This window comes from Oncorhynchus mykiss, chromosome 9 (assembly GCF_013265735.2).
Source record: "Oncorhynchus mykiss isolate Arlee chromosome 9, USDA_OmykA_1.1, whole genome shotgun sequence".
Taxonomy (NCBI): Eukaryota; Metazoa; Chordata; class Actinopteri; order Salmoniformes; family Salmonidae; genus Oncorhynchus; species Oncorhynchus mykiss.
This window is the reverse complement of record NC_048573.1, coordinates 37428657-37450100: the sequence shown is the minus strand read 5'-3', so window position 1 is coordinate 37450100 and position 21444 is coordinate 37428657. Positions and strand designations below refer to the sequence as shown.

General features: G+C 41.6%; 2 protein-coding genes across 4 annotated transcripts in view; both read left to right on the top strand.

Moving 5' to 3' along the window:
• Positions 1–8542, top strand: part of LOC110531996 (synapsin-2) — a 34991-nt gene extending 26449 nt beyond the window's left edge. Inside the window, exons 4-13 of the mRNA XM_021615559.2 lie at positions 845–1001; positions 1111–1200; positions 1322–1384; positions 1541–1683; positions 1880–1954; positions 2275–2377; positions 2971–3120; positions 3726–3786; positions 7183–7582; positions 7769–8542. Of these exons, the coding sequence (XP_021471234.2) occupies positions 845–1001; positions 1111–1200; positions 1322–1384; positions 1541–1683; positions 1880–1954; positions 2275–2377; positions 2971–3120; positions 3726–3786; positions 7183–7582; positions 7769–7901 (1375 nt within the window). The 3' untranslated portion in view covers positions 7902–8542. The remainder of the gene's footprint in view (positions 1–844; positions 1002–1110; positions 1201–1321; positions 1385–1540; positions 1684–1879; positions 1955–2274; positions 2378–2970; positions 3121–3725; positions 3787–7182; positions 7583–7768) is intronic.
• A 5364-nt stretch (positions 8543–13906) lies between these two features.
• On the top strand, positions 13907–20208 carry LOC100505416 (peroxisome proliferator activated receptor gamma). Of its 3 annotated transcripts, NM_001197212.1 has the most exon segments (8): positions 13907–13935; positions 13937–14366; positions 14607–14773; positions 16646–16737; positions 16995–17133; positions 18282–18478; positions 19023–19500; positions 19777–20024. In NM_001197212.1, coding segments are annotated over 8 exon segments (1761 nt in total). In that variant the 5' UTR covers positions 13907–13925.
• The last annotated feature ends 1236 nt before the right edge of the window (positions 20209–21444 follow it).

Here is a 21444-nt window from a genome sequence, read left to right as displayed (position 1 = left end):
CGCTGTGAGGACGATCAGCTGTCCGTCCTGTCTCCCTGTAGCGTTGTCTTAGGCGTCTCGCAGTACAGACATTGCAATTTATTGCCCTGGCCACATCTGCAGTCCTCACGCCACCTTGCAGCATGCCTAAGGCATGTTCATGCAGATGAGCAGGGACCCTGCATCTTTCTTTTGGTGTTTTTCAGAGTCCGTAGAAAGGCCTCTTTGGTGTCCTAAGTTTTCATAACTTTGACCTTAATTGCCTACCGTCTGTAAGCTGTTAGTGTGTTCATGACCGTTCTACAGGTGCATGTTCATTAATTGTTTATGGTTTAATTGAACAAGCATGGGAAACAGTGCTTAAACCCTTTACAATGAAGATCTGTCCTTTTCAGGGTCCTGAAAAAGGGACATTTCTTTTTTTGCTGAGTTTATGTCGCTCCCTTTGGTTCCTTCCCCAGGCATCATTGTTTCTGTTTCATGTCTGTGCATTCTTCGAGGTTCTTGTTTTGTTTTATGTTCCATTTATTTGATTAACACTCACTCCCTGAACTTGCTTCCCGAATCTCAGCTCACATCGTTACACATATATACACACACAAAAGTACGTGTTTGTTTTGGGATATGTCCCCATTGTTTTCATGACGTACTTTATTTTGGGTGGAGAAATAAAAAACCCTATTACATGTTCCTGCTCCTGTCTCCTTTCATTATACAGCGTGATAGTCCCCAAATTCATATAATTGGCTCAGAGTTTGTTTTGATAGTTCGACCTGCGTGTGCTGATCGTGTCTGGTGTGGGGGTACAAAATCAACATGTGATCGCATTTCTCTCTAAAGCATCTGTATATTCATTTTTTTGCAGGTCATTCAAGCCTGACTTTGTCCTTATCCGCCAGCATGCCTTCAGTATGACCCAGAATGAGGACTTCCGTAACCTGATCATTGGTCTGCAGTATGGGGGCATCCCCAGTATCAACTCCCTGGAGTCCATCTACAACCTGTGTGACAAGCCCTGGGCGGTAGGTAGACAGAGGACTGGCTGGGTGCCATGCATGATGCTTGTGTATTTGTGCCTACAGTACATAGTTTGCATAATTTGACTAATGGATGTCTGATGTTTGACTCTAGTTTGCACAGCTAATAAGCACCTACAGGAAGCTTGGTGCAGAGAAGTTCCCTCTGATTGAACAGACCTTCTATCCCAACTACAAGGATATGGTAAGAACCTAATCATCTCCTGCTCTGAAATGTAGCATTTAATGTGTGACTTCTTTTGCTTTGTTGTATGCTGAAACCACGCATACGTAAAAAAATAACGTCTACACGGTTTATCACCCAGGTTGCCATGCCAACGTTTCCTGTCGTTGTGAAAATTGGGCACGCTCACTCAGGAGTAGGAAAGGTAAGAATGTTTGTCATTCTTGTCATTTACAAAAACAATTGCTTCACAAAAAAGATTATACTAGCAAAAAATATACATGGGTTTCTAACTGTACTTTGTGTGTGTGTGTGTGTGTGTGTGTGTGTGTGTGTGTGTGTGTGTGTGTGCTGTGTCCAGGTGAGGGTAGATAACCACAGTAAATTCCAGGACATTGCCAGTGTGGTGGCTCTCACCCAAACCTACACCACCACTGAGCCTCTCATCGACTCCAAGTACGACATCAGGATCCAGAAGATTGGCAATGACTACAAAGCTTACATGTACGTACTAATTATTCACCTGTCTTATGTGTATGATATATGCTTCTGAAAAGCTTCACATTTTCCACAGTGTACCTTAAGGATCGTCCGTTTCTCAAAATAATCCAGCAGTGTAATCAAATTAATCCAACACAATTTGAATTTGCCAGAGACTTTAATATGTATACATGTGTAATGTCTGCCTCATCCATTATAGGAGGACCTCAATCTCTGGCAACTGGAAGACCAACACAGGCTCAGCCATGCTGGAACAAGTGGCCATGACTGACAGGTATGAGTCCTGAACAACAGCAGTACAGCACCACGGATAATGCATCCATTCTAATAGGACAATGCCCTGTCTCATTACGAGAGTCACGTAGCTCATTAAGAGACCATGTAAACGTGTGTATTGATCCGAGTTAGCACTGCATTGCGTTCTCTCTGAATGGTACACACTTGACCAACAGCCATTTGAGTAATTGCATTGCTACATGCAATTTATTTCTGCTAAATAGCAATAACACTTGTCTTTTGCATGAATCTATAGACTGTGACACTATGTAAGACCACTTTTTGTGAGCGTCTTATCCGTCTTCCCCCTGTGTTCAGGTACAAGCTGTGGGTTGACACCTGCTCAGTGATCTTCGGAGGGTTGGATATCTGTGCTGTCAAAGCCATTCATGGGAAGGATGGGAAAGATTACATAACGGAGGTATGAGCTTCATGCAGTTGGAGTAAGCGTGGAAATATTTCAATGTACAGTGCTTGACGTATTGCACAAATTTCTTATGCTGTATTGCCTCATTATGTAGTTGCTCTCGACACACTGACGCAATATAATGGAAGATTCAACATCTTTGCTAATCAATGTATTGATGTATTCCACATCCTTGTCAGGTCATTTTGAGTCTATCTGGTTGCTATGGGAACAGCAGCCTACACATGATATGGTTGTAACTACATGTTCATGCTCACACAGACACACAGTTGAGAGGAGCACAGGGTCAAGCTGCAGTGCCCCTGGATGGAGAGCATGTTTTGGGGTTAAGGGCCTTGCTCAAGGGCCCAACGGTAGGGGATTGTTTTTAGGATATGAACCCAGCAGTCCCTTTTTTTCCGACGCCTCTACAAGATTCGAACAGGTGACCTTTTGGCTACAGGTCTAACTCCTTAGCTGTTGGGCTACCTATTTTCCCAGCAATTCAGTTTTTCCCTAATTTCAACTAAAAGTGTCCACCCTTCATAACCTACTCCACTTCCACCTTCTCTTCCTCTGGTAATAATACCATCTTCTGTGTGTGTCAGGTGGTGGGGTCCTCCATGCCACTGGTAGGAGAGCATCAGGCAGAGGACAGGCAGCTCATCACTGACATGGTGGTAGCCAAGATGAACCAGGCAGTAGGACGGACACCCACTGGGTCCCCTAACAGACCCACCACCATGCAGCCATCACAGGTATGGTGCAGTAGGCTACATACACCACTGTATGGGGGGATGTGATCAGTCATAGTCTTACAGGAATGCTTTGTAGGAAATCCGGTTTGAGAGCCTCCGCCTATATGAGAGTTTATTGTGTTACAGCCATATTAAATCAAATCAATTGTTATTGGTCACATACACATATTTAGCAGATGTTATTGCAGGTGTAGCGAAATGCTTGTGTTCCTAGCTCCAACAGTGAAGTAGTATCTAACAATGCACGCAAATCTAAAATAATGGAATTAAGAAATCTATAAATATTAGGACGAGCAATGTCGGAGTGGCATTGACTAAAATACAGTATATACATATGATGTGGGTAAAACAGTATGTAAACATTATTAAAGTGACCAGTGATTCCATGTCTATGTACATAGGGCAGCAGGTTGTGTATTACTGTCTCTTAGTAACTAGAGTATAGCTATATTTGTATAAAATATATTCCTGTTTAAAAAGTACATTCTTTACAGCAGAATTGTATCATAAGGACATAATGACTTCTGCATTAAAGAATGTTACTTGTCGTGGACACTATTACTGTAGTGTCCCTGGGAGTATCACTGTGTTTCGTGTGTTTGCAGAGTGGTGGCCAGAAGGACCTCGTGGTTGATCCCAAGACTGGCACTGCACACCCTCCTCAAGGTTGTCTGCAGTACATTCTCGACTGTAATGGCGTTGCAGTGGGGCCAAAACCCGTTCAGGCCAACTGAGTAGCCCGCCAGGGAGGAAGTCTATCTAATATCGAAATGATGATGACGTACATTAGCTGGACACAAGCGGGGAGGGTGTTGGGGGGAGAGACGGTAGACGAACTGAGATCTGGCTGGTATTAGTTTGGGCCAGAGTGTAGTGCTGGCCTGGACTGTGTTTTTCCTCTATGCAGTGTCAAGATGTACTGTTAACGTGTTTCCCTGTTGATTTAGTGTGCTTGTAACGGTCGCCTCTGTTTCTCTGTAGCCGTGGTTCTTTGGGGCTGTTGTTGACAGTGTAATAAGCAGATTGTGCCTACACTGAGTCCAGTGCTGCTGTGTGTGCCCAATGTTTGATTCAGTCATTATTCATTATTTGCCCTCCCTCTACCCCCCCCCCCCCCCCCCCCCCCCCCCATTTATTTCTCCATTTTGGTGTGTACTTTTAGATATTGTTCAAACTGTGGTTTGTTGTGCAGTTTGACGTTTGTGTATATGTCAATATGTACATGTTGGTGCGTATGACTGTAGTGGTAATTATTTTCATACATATACTAATATAATAGATATTTATTTTTGTTTTGCATGAATGATATTCAGGCAGGTAACAGTATGTTTTTTTTCCCTTCTCATTCTGGATGTTTCTTTAGTGACACCACTATTATTCTTTTGATCCAAACTATGTTCCTTGTGATTTATGCATTGTGAATGTGTCATAACAAATGCATATTGTAAAAGTTAAACAACATAGATGTATGCATAAACAACCAAATGTTAGAGCCAAGAAAGCTGATGAGTACCTGCATACATACAGCCAGCCAGATCACTGCTATGTAAACTTTCATTCCATGCGTTGTTTGAAAGGACATGATATATAGATTTGTCTTTGTCCATTATTAGCAGATAGCTTACCCATCAAGATACTTCCATCAGTGAATGTTGCTATAACAACCAACGCTTAGAAAGACAGTTCTTTGACAGTTTATTAACCTGTCTCTTATGCACAGAACACAGCCATAGCTGTTTTCATGTGTATGAGGACAAGCATATTAGATAACTTACACAATTACAATAGACTACTGTAAAAAAAAAAAAAAAAGTCCTGTTGTTTTTATGGTAACTTACTGGCAGACAGTTACTTGTAAGTTACTGTAAAACAAAAGTACAGTATGTTACTGTAAATTCAAAATAAACTTTGGTTTAACAGTACATGAGTATGTTTTACCGTAATGCACTGTTAAACCAGTTTCTTTAGAATTTATGGCAACATAGTGTACTTTCTTTTTACAGAAACTTACAGGTACCTGGCTGCCAGTAAATTACTGTAAAAACAACAGGATGTTATTTAGTGTACCATTTTTTAGCCTAATAATACATATTTGACTCATTTATTATCACGCAAGCACGTATATGGGATTGGTTTGTGGCAGCTGCAGTTGCGATCGTGAGAGGAGAGATTTTATGTGATAGAGTTAGAGAGTAACTAACTATGATATATTCAAACGCTCTCATTCATTCCAATAATTAAGAAACATTAACATAATGACTATAGAGGTTTGTTTGTCAACTAATAAGATTCCAGTAACAACCGTTGCCTCTTTGGCCAACGATTAATGTGTCAATCTGTTTTTATTTATATATATATATATATATATATATATATTTCAGGAAGTAGTCAAATTAGTTCTGTCACTTTAAATTATGTTGTCAAGTCAAAAAACGAAACTGGGATTCAGTTAAATGGTCAACGTGTTACATAATATATCTGAAATATTAGGTATGAGGTTTCTGATTCTACCATAAGTGCACCGTCCGTGCAGAATATCAACAACCATAATGGTGTTGCCATGACAACAGTGATGGTGCTCTGTTTTGCAGTGATGATGTGCGTGGAGTTATGCTTATGTTACTGCCATTTAAGGATTCTTTGACATATTTGCCTTATGCTCCTCTGAGTTAATGGAGTGCAATATATATGTTTTTAACTTTATATTCTTTATATTTTTATTACCAGATATTATTCCATAATTTATTCATACAGCTACATTCACAAGTGGGTTACAAACATTTTCCCATTAAAAACACCTGCATTAAGTAGCAGTAAATAATGTAGAATCCATGCATGTCTCCTATTTGGTACAATGGTCATACTGCACAACTAAGAATACAGCTATATCAACACCATTGTAAATGTGTGTCACATTCTAAAACACACTTTTGTTTGTTACTAACAGAATTGTACAAATGAACTATGTTAGCAAGCTCTATGTGCAATTTATGTTCCAACGTGTATGAAATGCCATTGTGTCTGTGCAGATAACCCAGAGAGTAACCCTGTTTAAAAAGCCTTACCTGTGGCTTTGTGTTGTGGTTTGTGGGGCAAACTGCCATGACGTTCCTATAAAAGGGAGGATAGAGTGGAGGCACCAAGGTCCTTAATAGTTGCATGGTGAGGTATTTGTTGTGTAACTAATTGATCAAAGGCGCTATTGTCAGTGGAAACTCAAAATCAGCCATCCTGCCCAGGTGAAACTCATTTGCTGGCTTAGTTTTTCATACCGGCTGGGTTGCAGCTATTTGGGACCAGGGTGGCCACCAACTGTTAAGTGTGTTCTCTTGGAACTAGTGTTGAATTGTTTGAAAGAATTCAGTACAGATAACAATACATTGTGGAAAAAAATTCCCTAACTGGATATTTTGCCCCTGTCACTGGCAATAAAGCTTCCTTTGCGGTATATGCTCAGTCTGTGTCGCCATATTTGTTAGGGTTGTATAAAAAGACAATATTAACGAGCAAATCACCCTATATTGTGGCACTATGTACATACAGTAGCTAGAGAGACTCCTTAAAAATGTCAGTTTATAGAAATATATTTGGAGCAAGAAGACCGACAACAAACACAGGTGAAGCAAGGTCAGAAAACAATATCCATTTACTTCTATTTTTAGACCCACTAATGATAGTTAAACTCTTTATCTATCATGTCATATTATTGAGGTGGAGAATCATTGAGCAAACTGATTGGTTGGTCACAACCCCTCCATCTATACCCTCAAAGCATGTGTGCCCCACATTGCATTGCTTCTAATGCATGAGAGATAATGTATCTGCAGTATTGTAATATTGTATCCCCTCCTGCTTTGTGTGTCTTCATTTCGCAGCTTTTACTTCCTCCCTTGACCAGTGTCGATTTTAGACTGTGTCTACTGTTTTTGTCAGATGGTTTGAGGGACAAAATTTCACATACAACTGTGAAAAAATACAGACTCAAATTCAAAGACTTTCAATATCCTCTCTCCACAGCAAAAGTGTGATAATATCATAAAGTGTTTCTTGTACTAAAATTAGGGGGCCGGGTGGAACCCCAAAGTCCCAGACCTGATCCAAAGTCAACTCCTAAAGCTTCTGCTAAGGACTCAAGCCAGAGGCCTACCCCAACCACACAGCAGCCCCAGTCAGCGAGTCAGGGAAAGCCCAGACCAGGAGGCCTGGGGGCTCAACAAACACCTCCAGCACAGCCTGCCAAGCCTGCACCCCCAAGACAGCGCAACTCAGCGCCTCAGCTCCAACCCGAGTTCAAGGCACCTCCACAGGCCTCAGCCCTGCCCCAGCCTGAGCCACTGGCCCAACCCCAAAATGAGCCAACGACTCGGGCACAACAGAAGGACCTGAGCCCTGAGCAGAGCCAGCCTCCAGTGGTAGAGCAGCCAACAGCAGAGGAAAAAGCACAGGCACATCCATCGCTGAAGTAAGAACACATTGGCAGCAACATTTAAAAAAAACATAGTTCCGACATAACTAAAAGTTTTAGCCAAAAAGAAGAGCCTGTATCTAATAAATACAATGCTCTACAGTCCAGTTGTGAGGTTATTTGTTCTGACAACACCTTTGACGTTCTACAGATTGTAATCAACTATTTTATTTTGTTTTCCAGTAAATCTCAGTCCCTGACCAATGCCTTTGGTCTGAAGGAAACATCCTTCTTTCGTACAGCCAGTGAAGACGTGGCCAAAGCCGAGACCATGCGCAACTTGAGGAAGTCTTTTGTAAGTCTGTTCTCTGACTAGACGCAGTGTGGGTTGAAAATCCCTGAAACAGAGGGAATGAAAAATGAGGTACCGAAACCTGTCTCTGTGTCATCGACTTCACAAAGTGTTACAGTTAACCTCCTTCCTGTTTATCTAGATACATACGTACTGTGCATGCTATATCATTACAGCACTACAATTGATGGTAGGACTTCTTGAGATGCAAGTCGAGAGATGTAAAGTTTGTGTTGATCATGCAGTAGTGTGGGTGTCACTGTTGGGCAGAAGAGGATCAAACCATCTGTAATGTGCATTTATGACTTTTGAATGTTGTAGCTTTATTGTAAATGTGTTTAATAGTTTGAATGTGTACGGTCTGTCATTAGCATAAGGAGATTACAACACTCATTTAAAGTCTCTCCTATTTTGACATATGCTCTCAAATCACTAATTGACTAAACTAACTGCATGTTTCTACAGAGACGGGAATCCATAGCCATAATTTACTAATTCCCGGTTATCTGTGTCGACATAAACTGTTCAATCTGGAGTTCTATTTTAGTGGTATTGTGATAGGCATTTGGCTTTGTTTGTAGATATTATTGTTGACATGAGTATATCCACTGATGGTTTCTGCAGTCCTACAACTCTTAATAAAGTTACCATGCATCAATAAGCAATGTGACTCTAGAGGGCCTACTCATTCTCTGCATTAGAAATGCAGATGTAACCCATGGAATTAATAGGTTACACTTGTAGTTATATTAACCCCTAAAAGAGGCAACATACGTTTAGCTTCAAAGCAGTAATGATTGCAAAGCCTTTTGAAACCCCAGTGAATGGTTTATGATCCCTAAAATAATCAAATTGCGAAAGTATTCGGCCCCCTTGAACTTTGCGACCTTTTGCCACATTTCAGGCTTCAAACATAAAGATATAAAACTGTATTTTTTTGTGAAGAATCAACAACAAGTGGGGCACAATCATGAAGTGGAACGACATTTATTGGATATTTCAAACTTTTTTAACAAATCAAAAACTGAAAAATTGGGCGTGCAAAATTATTCAGCCCCCTTAAGTTAATACTTTGTAGCGCCACCTTTTGCTGCGATTACAGCTGTAAGTCGCTTGGGGTATGTCTCTATCAGATTTGCACATCGAGAGACTGACATTTTTTCCCATTCTTCCTTGCAAAACAGCTCGAGCTCAGTGAGGTTGGATGGAGAGCATTTGTGAACAGCAGTTTTCAGTTCTTTCCACAGATTCTCGATTGGATTCAGGTCTGGACTTTGACTTGGCCATTCACACCTGGATATGTTTATTTTTGAACCATTCCATTGTAGATTTTGCTTTATGTTTTGGATCATTGTCTTGTTGGAAGACAAATCTCCATCCCAGTCTCAGGTCTTTTGCAGACTCCATCAGGTTTTCTTCCAGAATGGTCCTGTATTTGGCTCCATCCATCTTCCCATCAATTTTAACCATCTTCCCTGTTCCTGCTGAAGAAAAGCAGGCCCAAACCATGATGCTGCCACCACCATGTTTGACAGTGGGGATGGTGTGTTCAGGGTGATGAGCTGTGTTGCTTTTACGCCAAACATAACGTTTTGCATTGTTGCCAAAAAGTTCAATTTTGGTTTCATCTGACCAGAGCACCTTCTTCCACATGTTTGGTGTGTCTTCCAGGTGGCTTGTGGCAAACTTTAAACAACACTTTTTATGGATATCTTTAAGAAATGGCTTTCTTCTTGCCACTCTTCCATAAAGGCCAGATTTGTGCAATATACGACTGATTGTTGTCCTATGGACAGAGTCTCCCACCTCAGCTGTAGATCTCTGCAGTTCATCCAGAGTGATCATGGGCCTCTTGGCTGCATCTCTGATCAGTCTTCTCCTTGTATGAGCTGAAAGGTTAGAGGGACGGCCAGGTCTTGGTAGATTTGCAGTGGTCTGATACTCCTTCCATTTCAATATTATCGCTTGCACAGTGCTCCTTGGGATGTTTAAAGCTTGGGAAATCTTTTTGTATCCAAATCCGGCTTTAAACTTCTTCACAACAGTATCTCGGACCTGCCTGGTGTGTTCCTTGTTCTTCATGATGCTCTTTGCGCTTTTAACGGACTTCTGAGACTATCACAGTGCAGGTGCATTTATACAGAGACTTGATTACACACAGGTGGATTGTATTTATCATCATTAGTCATTTAGGTCAACATTGGATCGGTCAGAGATCCTCACTGAACTTCTGGAGAGAGTTTGCTGCACTGAAAGTAAAGGGGCTTTGGGGATTTGTTAAAAAAGTTTGAAATATCCAATAAATGTCGTTCCACTTCATGATTGTGTCCCACTTGTTGTTGATTCTTCACAAAAAAAATACAGTTTTATATATTTGTGTTTGAAGCCTGAAATGTGGCAAAAGGTCGCAAAGTTCAAGGGCGCCGAATACTTTCGCAAGGCACTGTATTTGAAAAATGTCACATTTATAGTCAAATCTGATGTTTCAAAATATATGTTTCAACGTGTATTTTTTATCAATTGGATCCATGGCCACTTGTTATGAAAACTTGTCTGTTATTCGTTCAAAGTTGTGTTTCTGTGGTACTCAGAGGCTCAGAAATTGGCGATTGAGCTAATCTGACATACCTGTATGACCTAAAATTCCCACCGATATGGGCGATCAGGGTTGGGGAGTAACCAATTACATGTAATCTGGTTACAAAAAAAATTGTAACTGTAATCCGTTACATTACCAGCTAAAATATTGTAAGCAGATGACAGATACGTTTGAAAAACTAGATGATTACTTCTTGGATTACCTTTAAATGCAGAAAGGATTACGGCGAGAGAAAAAAATACATTATGACACCTTTCAATTTTATCAATGACATTCAATTCAGCATTGAAAAAGGGCACAAGTTTAAGTTTGTTCCACCTGAGAGAGTCTGACCTCAAGTCAGAGACCACTGTGATGACACATCAAATGCATTTGATGGATCCTTTTTGTCTTCTCCTAATGCCACTTAAGGGGAAAGTAATAGAAAAGTAACAGAAAGTAATAAGATTACATTACTGAGTTTGGCTAATCGTTACTCATTTCAATTTTGGACAGGTAACGGTATACTGAACAAGAATATAAATGCAACATGCAACAATTTCAAAGATTTTACTGAGTTACAGTTCATATAAGGAAATCAGTTCATTGAAATTAATTCATTAGGCCCTAATTTGTGGATTTGACATGACTGGGAGTACAGATGGTCATCTGTTTGTCACAGATACCTTAAAAACAAAGGTAGGGGCGTGGATCAGAAACCAGTCAGCATCTGGTGTAACCACCGTTTGCCTTCTCCTTAGCGTAAAGTTGATCAGGCTGTTGATTGTGGCCTGTGAAATGTTGTCCCAGTCCTCTGCAATGGTTGTGCGAAGTTTCTTGATGTTGGCAGGTACATGGTACACGTTGATCCAGAGCATCCCAAACACGCTCAATGACTGACATGTCTGGCAGGTCATGGAAGAACTAGGACATTTTCAGTCTCCATGAATTGTGTACAGAGCCTTGAGACATGGGGCAGTGCACTATCATGCTGAAACATGAGGTGATGGCGGCGGATGAATGGCACGACAATGGGCCTTAGGATCTCGTCATGGTATCTCTGTGCATTCAAATTGCCATTGATAAAACGCAATTGTGTTCATTGTCCGTGGCTTATGCCTGCCCATACCATAACCCCACCGCCACAATTGGGTACTCCATACACGTGGTCTGTGGTTGAGACGCCGGTTGGACATACTACCAAATTCTCTAAAATGACGTTGGAGGCAGCTTATGGTAGAGAAATTAACATGGAATTCTCTGGCAACAGCTCTGGTGGACATTCCTGCAGTCATGATGCCAATTGCACGCTCTATCAGAATTTCAGACATCTGTGGCATGTGTGACAAACCTGCACATTTTAGAGTGGCCTTTTATTGTCCCCAGCACAAGGTGCACCACAAGGTGCATCGTCTTGATATGCCACACCTGTCCGGTGGATGGATTACCTTGGCAAATGAGAAATGCTCACTAACAGGGATGTAAACAAATTTGTGCACAAAATTTATTTTTATTTCAGCTCATGAAACATAGGACAAACACTTTACATCTTGCATTTATATAATTTTTCAGGGTAATTGCTTGACAAAGTTAAAACATTTCAGAAGGATAAAATATTTGTTTTGAAATTATGACTTTTAATTTTTTATTTTTTTACTTATGTCAAAATGGACCCCTGTTGGCCTATGGATTTCTGTGTACTGCTGCTCTGAATACAGTGCTTCACACCTTACGAGAATCAAACACTCTCATAAAGGAGTCTACAGTAGCCTACATCATTGTACACTTCCAGCCTACCTATCAAATCAGATAATCACTCTTTGAGCAACAGGTTTGTCTCCGGTCTTCGTGAAGTAATGATTCCAAAGTCCATCCCGCAAATTGATGGGGGAAGGGAAGTATGCAGGCTGTTACTGGGTGAAGGAAACGTCTGTCATTCAGAAACTGGCCATATGACCCACATGCAACCTGCAGTGCCCTGGCCTATAATTCAGCTACAACGAGATCAAGAAAAAGGAAGAAAGATGGTGGAATATGTGAATGAAGCTCTACAAGTGCGCGGTGAAGCGTTATAAGGCTATTTTTGCGTAGAAGACCAGGACAGGTAGGCTAGGCTATATCAGCCTTGAATTATTCTGATACGTGAGAATGTAGACTGCCTGGCTCAGGCTAAAGGTGAACAAGTGAAACTGATTTTCTGACAATGCTTTGCATAAACTGATACTGGTCTTAGATTGATCAAAGGCTTTAATTTATTTCATTTGACAATTTATCTAGACCTATTTGCATTGGCATAAAAAAAAACGTTGAATTATAATAAAGATTTCCGTTGTGAATGTAAATGTTAACTTTGTCTGTAATTCAAACTGGAAAAAGGCTACTGTCAACTTTTGACAGTTTGACAAAGATGTCATTTATTTCAATTTATGTTACTATTTTTATATTATTGTATAATCGAGACCTCTATATGATCACCAAAATGCAGGTGTTTCCTAGTTTACCAACTTCCAACACACTAACTATTAAAATCATTCCACTGTGGTAACAAGACTATTCCACAGGACTTTGTCAGTCTTCTGTTTAGGTATGTGTAGGTCATTTATCATCATTATGATGCACATACGCACACACACACACACACACACACACACGTTTGTTATACTATCCTTGTGGGGACCAAACAATTGATTCCCATTCAAAATCCTATTTTCCCTAACCCTTACTCCTAAACCTAACCCCTAACCCTAATTCTAACCCTAACCTTAATTGTTACCCTAAACCTAACCCCTAAGCCTAAAATATAATTTTTCCTTGTGGCGAAATTTCCTCACTGTTGGTCCCCACAAGGATAGTAAAACCAAAAACACACACATTTTATATTGCACACAACACATGTTTGAGCATGTGCAAGACCTATTTGAGCCTGTTAGAGGTTGTAATTAGGTCTTGTACTGGGAATGGATGTCTATTAGAAAACAAACCTACTAGAATGAGCATTTGATGCATCACACTGAAAGCCTGGCCCTCTTCCCACAAATGTATTATCAAATGATGCATTGCCTCTTGATTTATGGCCAATGCCACCCATTAAAGTTCTCTCGTGACTTTTGAAAGACAATAGCTACATATAACAGAAAGGGAATTTATCATCCTACAATCAGAGATGTTTTATTGAATCATATCTCGATTTCTGCAGAGAGAGAGAGAGAGAGTAGTTAGACCTGTCTTTCTTTGAGTTGAAGTGAGCATGGCTATATATTGACCTGTCTCTACTAATGCATCTAAAGTCCAGTTCTGTTTCTTAGTCTTAACAGGCTAAAGTTAGAGTCCAGTTACAACGGCGGAGGTAATTAATGGTTTTCCTTTTCTGTTATCTCCTTGATAGCTCTATGTACAGTGAATGGAGATGGTTATACTGTTGGATGACCTTTTTCTTTTAACAATGCTGTCTAGTGTCTTCTTCTCCAGAGATGGTGGACACGGAGAGCAGCGTGGTCCTTGCTGAGTTTTGGGCTGGGCACGTTGGACTTGGCAGAGATGGACAACAAGATGAATAGTTTTGACATGGAGACCCTGTCGACGCTGGACTACCCGTATCTCCCCTCTCTAGAGTACAGCCACAACAGTCCCCACCACCACAGCCCAGACAGAAGCCACTCATTTAACCACAGCCCAGACAGAAGCCAATCATTTAACCACAGCCCAGACAGAAACCACTCAATCAACCACAGCCCAGACAGAAGCTACTCATACAACCACAGGTCAGACAGAAGCCACTCATTTAACCACAGCCCAGACAGAAGCCACTCATTTAACCACAGCCCAGACAGAAGCCAATCATTTAACCACAGCCCAGACAGAAACCACTCAATCAACCACAGCCCAGACAGAAGCTACTCATACAACCACAGGTCAGACAGAAGCCACTCATTTAACCACAGCCCAGACAGAAGCCACTCATTTAACCACAGCCCAGACAGAAGCCAATCATTTAACCACAGCCCAGACAGAAACCACTCAATCAACCACAGCCCAGACAGAAGCCACTCATTTAACCACAGCCCAGACAGAAGCCAATCATTTAACCACAGCCCAGACAGAAACCACTCAATCGACCACAGCCCAGACAGAAGCCACTCATACAACCACAGGTCAGACAGTAGCCACTCATTTAACCACAGCCCAGACAGAAGCCACTCATTTAACCACAGCCCAGACAGAAGCCACTCATTCAACCACAGGTCAGACAGAAGCCACTCATTTAACCACAGCCCAGACAAAAGCCAGTCATACAACTACACATACAGTGTGTATCAAAGTAAGTCTACTGTAAGGGATTGTCAATAAATCTGTCATTTCCTACAACTAAAAGTGTAATATCTTAATTATCTATTCACATCAATTGAATCTTGTGTTAAAGCAATTGCCACACATTTTGAATGACACTCTTTCCCTTTGCCTTCGATGTCATGTACAGTGGGGCAAAAAAGTATTTAGTCAGCCACCAATTGTGCAAGTTCTCCCACTTAAAAAGACGAGAGAGGCCTGTAATTTTCATCATAGGTACACTTCAACTATGACAGACAAAATTATGAAAAAAAATCCAGAAAATCACATTGTAGGATTTTTTATGAATTTATTTGCAAATTATGGTGGAAAATAAGTATTTGGTCACCTACAAACAAGCAAGATTTCTGGCTCTCACAGACCTGTAATTTCTTCTTTAAGAGGCTCCTCTGTCCTCCACTCGTTACCTGTATTAATGGCACCTGTTTGAACTTGTTATCAGTATAAAAGACACCTGTCCACAACCTCAAACAGTCACACTCCAAACTCCACTATGGCCAAGACCAAAGAGCTGTCAAAGGACACCAGAAACAAAATTGTAGACCTGCACCAGGCTGGGAAGACTGAATCTGCAATAGGCAAGCAGCTTGGTTTGAATAAATCAACTGTGGGAGCAATTATTAGGAAATGGAAGACATACAAGACCACTGATAATCTCCCTTGATCTGGGGCTTCACGCAAGATGTCACCCCGTGGGGTCAAAATGATCACAAGAACGGTGAGCAAAAATCCCAGAACCACACGGGGGGACCTAGTGAATGACCTGCAGAGAGCTGGGACCAAAGTAACAAAGCCTACCATCAGTAACACACTACGCCGCCAGGGACTCAAATCCTGCAGTGCCAGACGTGTCCCCCTGCTTAAACCAGTACATGTCCAGGCCCGTCTGAAGTTTGCTAGAGAGCATTTGGATGATCCAGAAGAAGATTGGGAGAATGTCATATGGTCAGATGAAACCAAAATATAACTCTTTGGTAAAAACTCAACTCGTCGTGTTTGGAGGACAAAGAATGCTGAGTTGCATCCAAAGAACACCATACCTACTGTGAAGCATGGGGGTGGAAACATCATGCTTTGGGGATGTTTTTCTGCAAAGGGACCAGGACGACTGATCCGTGTAAAGGAAAGAATGAATGGGGCCATTTATCGTGAGATTTTGAATGAAAACCTCCTTCTATCAGCAAGCGCGTTGAAGATGAAACGTGGCTGGGTCTTTCAGCATGACAATGATCCCAAACACACCGCCCGGGCAACGAAGGAGTGGCTTTGTAAGAAGCATTTTAAGGTCCTGGAGTGGCCTAGCCAGTCTCCAGATCTCAACCCCATAGAAAGTCTTTGGAGGGAGTTGAAAGTCCGTGTTGCCCAGCAACAGCCCCAAAACATCACTGCTCTAGAGGAGATCTGCATGGAGGAATGGGCCAAAATACCAGCAACAGTGTGTGAAAACCTTGTGAAGACTTACAGAAAATGTTTGACCTCTGTTATTGCCAACAAAGGGTATATAACAAAGTATTGAGAAACTTTTGTTATTGACCAAATACTTATTTTCCACCATAATTTGCAAATAAATTCATTAAAAATCCTACAATGTGAGTTTCTGGATTTTTTTTCTAATTTTGTCTGTCATAGTTGAAGTGTACCTATGGTGAAAATTACAGGCCTCTCTCATCTTTTTAAGTGGGAGAACTTGCACAATTGGTGGCTGACTAAATACTTTTTTGCCCCACTGTATATTGTTTAGGTTCAGTAAACGATGAGCCCTTATCGCCTTCTCAGTCTAGCGACTGTCACATTGTCAGCCTGTCCAGACCCCGGCCTCACTCCAATCCCCTTACTTACACAGACGCCAGCTCTCCACTCAATATTGACTGTAGAGTGTGTGGGGACAAGGCCTCAGGCTTCCACTATGGCGTCCATGCCTGTGAGGGCTGCAAGGTAGGACTGAGACCTACCTCCTTTGGTTCTGTTGGCTTGTGAATGCTTTGAGGTATAGAAATGTCTTGCTCTGTGACCTCCATGGGGCCATATTAGTAAGGATTTACCCTGAAACTTAAACACGCACCTTGGCCCTTGGATTAGTGTAAAGCTCATGGTTTTTGTTAACATTTCTTTCTATTTTTTCCTGTAAAATAATTACAGCCAACTGCTGCTGTAGGATTCTACAATCAACATGTTCTCTGCCTTTCTCTCAGGGGTTCTTCCGCAGAACCGTGCGGTTAAAACTGGTGTATGACCACTGTGAGCTGCACTGTCGGATTCACAAAAAGAGCCGGAATAAGTGCCAGTACTGTCGCTTTCAGAAATGTCTGCTTGTGGGCATGTCACACGATGGTAAGCATTGTTATGTAAAAAAAAAAAAAAAATCTACAAAGGTTTGTAAGGGTCATGATTTGTCATAGATGATAACGCCAAAGCTGAGCATTATGTAACGTTTTTTGGCTGCTCCAATTCATTTTGCCTAAAGCTCAGACATTTTCTTTTGCTTGTCTTGCACTAAATTTGGAAGAGATAGATAGCAACCATAAGCACATTCCTGTCCGTCTGCCTTAGCTGGTCACATGATGTGTTTGAACATTGCATTTGATGTGCTTTTAAATATAGCCTACTTATGTTGGGGGAAAAAATCTGTTTGTATGTCAGTGGTATGCAGCCCGTCCACAATCTCAGCGACAGCTTGCTATTGGTGATTTATATGTTAGTTTGTATAACAGTGACCTTTGTACTCTTTTATTACCTGTGATGGGACAACTGCTGGCAGACACAGCAAAGCTCTCAGGAGATGTTGTCATGTCGTTCTGATGTTTCTTGTTCTTAACATGATTTTTAATGTGTGTATTTGCTAGACATTCTACTGCACTGTTAGAGCTGTTACTGCACCTGCTATAACACCTGCAAATCTGTGTAAACTTCGATTCGATTTACCATCAGTTGACATTGCTCGGTTACACAAAATGTGCACGCAACTTTGACTCAGCTCATCCATATAATGTCGAGGAATCATCACATTTTTGTTCAGTTAAATATTTTTAGTGTAATCATTGATGAATTAAGACAGATAATGTGGCCACGACATAAAATGCTTAGACAGATGGGCTGGGCTCCAAATGGAGACCATGAGAACTATTGTAAAAGTTAATGAGCCCTTCTGCAGCCAAATTTATTATACAATCACAATCTGAGTAACGCCCACTCACAAAGGGGTGACAGGGTTAGTTGTCCTATTTGATAACACTTATTTAATGTCAAGGGTGTTACACATATTCAATATGAACTGTTTCAACAGCAGTTGTCTGTCTGAAAAGGGCCTTTAGACTTTGGAAAGTTTTCTACACAGTGGGATGAAGTATAGTCCTTCTTTAGCCAACCTATTTGTCATTGTCTTGTTCGGGCAAGCATGGTTTAATACAGAAAGCGTCTGACTGGCGCCCAGGCTAGAATGTAATGCACTGACTGTAAACCTCCCTGATGCCCCCATGCAGCCATCCGCTTCGGCCGGATGCCCCAGGTGGAGAGAGAGAAGCTGCAGGCTGAGTTTATGGATGTGGACCCCAGGAACCCAGAGTCAGCGGAACTGAGAGCCCTGTCCAGACAGCTGTGCTTGTCCTACCACAGACACTTTCCCCTGACCAAGAGCAAGGCCAAGGCCATCCTCTCTGGAAAGACCCACGGAAACTCAGTAAGGGCCCAGTTGTTACTTGAGGTACTGTACATGCACACACAGTGTTACGGGAATGATGCATTGATGTCCATGGGAAATTTGTGAGATCAATCAGAACAGACCCATTGAAAGCCACTTCACCGAACACTCTCGCTCTCTCTCACACATACACTCAAACACACACACCAGACATTTGGTTCTATTTATTTGAATATCACAGTTTTTGGTAGATCCACTCTGTGCTGATTTACTGGTAGCAAAATATCAAAGTTCTATAGGAAGCAGTAATATTGGGTCATGTTAGTTTGTCTAAGAGGAAATGACTAATAGACCGTTATTTATATTTTAGAGAAACAGATTGAATTTTGGATCTCAAGGAAACAAACACAAAAGTCAGGATTTGAATTGACCTTTTATTTCCTAGGTAGATTAACCCCTTGCGCACCAAGCAAGGTGCCTAACACTAGAATCACTACTAAGTCCCGAGAGAATGAATGACAATGGATGGAAATGCTTCTTTACGTGGTTAATTACCTATGGGGATGCATCTCTTTTCTTCCAGCCGTTTGTCATCCATGACATGAAGTCTCTGACGGCGGGTCAGTACTTTATAAACTGTAGACAGCTCCCAGTACTGGAGCGCCAGAGGTCCGTCCTGCCCCCTGAGGAGCCTGCTGGGGAGCTGGAGCTCTCCGTCTTCCGCCGTATCCAGATCCGCTCCGCAGAGGCCGTACAAGAGGTCACAGAGTTCGCCAAGAGCATCCCTGGGTTCACAGAGCTGGACATGAACGACCAGGTGATCCTGCTGAAGTACGGGGTCATCGAGGTCATGACGACCATGCTGGCGCCGCTCATGAACAAGGACGGCACACTGTTTGCCTATGGACAGATCTTCATGACCCGAGAGTTCCTCAAGAGCCTGAGGAAGCCTTTCTGTGAGATGATGGAGCCCAAGTTTGAGTTTGCGGTAAAGTTCAACGTGCTGGAGCTGGACGATAGTGATATGGCGCTCTTCTTCGCCGTCATCATCCTCAGTGGAGGTGATTGTTTTTCAGTTTTCATGTATGCATTTATATGCAGGATCTGCAAGATTGCCTTTTTTATTGTTCAGAGACGACTTGATTGGGCTTGAGACCAGATATAAAGTAATGGGGTCCTCTTTTGTGCTGTATCCTTTCAATTGGACTTGGTCTTTGCTCATCGGGTAGATCATTATAACTTCAGATCATTTGCTGTATACTGTTTGTCCAACCTTCCTCTATTTCCCTCTCCCACTCTCTGGTGACTAACCTTGACCACGTTGTACTCTACTGTAGACCGTCCAGGCCTGGTGAACGTGAAGCCCATTGAGGACCTCCAGGAGACAGTGCTGCAGGCCCTGGAGCTGCAGTTGAAGACCATCCACCCAGACTGCCCCCAGCTGTTCGCCAAGCTACTGCAGAAGATGACCGACCTGCGGCAGCTGGTGGCCAACCACGTCCGCCTCATCCACCTGCTCAAGAAGCAGGAGCTGGAGGTGTGTCTGCATCCCCTACTGCAGGAGATCATGAGAGACCTGTACTAAAGTGGAGGGGGATTCAGTTTAACAACTATGAGGAAAAGAAGACTGCTCACTGTGATATATACAGTAGTACAGTATTATCCCAATTGTGATTACTGTAACAATGTGTAGACCCTTATAGATCTTTAACTAGCCTGGTCCTAGACCTGTTTGTGCTTCGTCAACGCCTCTGTGGCTTGTACGTCGTAACAACAATGGTCACTGAGACCAGGCTATTCTTCATCAGGTTCTCAAGGAAACCGAACGTCTGACTTCAGAAGTGACCTCCGGGACAAAGACACGTTCTGCCGCTCCGCTGAACCCTCTGTTTGATATTCAGTAAGGGGAAAGATTGGTTTCTTGGAACTGTACTACATTGTGAATGATTCATTACAGAGCTTCTCACCGTCTCGTTGTTGATGCAGCTATTCGGTCTTCTGCTGTGCTTTTTAATTAAAGGGCTGAAAGGAGAAGTACTTTCAATTGCAGGGCATTCATTGGAGCATTTAACAAATAGAATAAAGCCTGGCTAAGGGTGTAATATAATGTGAAAACAATATGTTATCCTAATACATTTTTGTTAATGATCCACATTTGTAATAATAACTTTATTTGTGTAGCTCTATATCATAAAATAATCCAATCAAAGTACTAAAAAAGATACAGACAGAAGGAAGTAGAAATGAAAAAAAATATAGCTAATTCAAATAAATTGTTATGTACAGCATATCGAGTCTCCTTGACTTTGAATCATTCTATAGGGGTTAGATAAATGTGAAAACATCTCTTGCGTTTCCATTTCCTCAACACGACCCTCTCTAAACATGTCAGTGTATAATGCATCCATCTTTTCGCCTAACATAGTATATGACATGTACTACCACGGACATATATCCCGTGTTGTTTATAATGACCTGTATAAGCAATACGAAAATCCTCTCTAGTAAGTACATACAAGTATTGTTCAATGTTGCCATCTGCTGGTGAATATACTGCACATTCTGTTTCTTTATGACGTTATGCAATGTCGTGATATTCCACTGTTGCTGACACATGGTGAAATGTTCCAGCGCTTATGTTAGGGTGACTAGAATGGCTTTATGATTATTGCTATACATGGTGTATTTGATCTACAATGAGATATGGCATGGTTAAAATACTTCAGTTTAGTCAAAATCATTGGGGAAATGGTACAATAGAGTGGTCCTTTGTAGCTCAGATGGTCGAGCATGGCGTTTGTAATGCTAAGGGTCGTGGGTTTGATTCCAGGGAACACCCATAATGAATAGGTATGTAAGTTGCTTTGGATAAAAGCATCTGCTCAGTGACATATATTATAATGCTTCCGTGAACTAACAATGTGCATTACAGGAAATAGACCTGCAGTACACACTTATCTACTATAAGTGTCTATCTTTTGAATATTTATTTAAATGTAGATGCC

Coding starts and splice junctions, on each gene's coding strand:
- LOC100505416 (XM_036986927.1), top strand. CDS start 13,993: ATGGACAACAAGATGAATAGTTTTGACATGGAGACCCTGTCGACGCTG. Junction 18,479..19,022: donor GAAAGACCCACGGAAACTCA/GTAAGGGCCCAG, acceptor CTTTTCTTCCAG/CCGTTTGTCATCCATGACAT. Junction 19,501..19,776: donor CGTCATCATCCTCAGTGGAG/GTGATTGTTTTT, acceptor ACTCTACTGTAG/ACCGTCCAGGCCTGGTGAAC.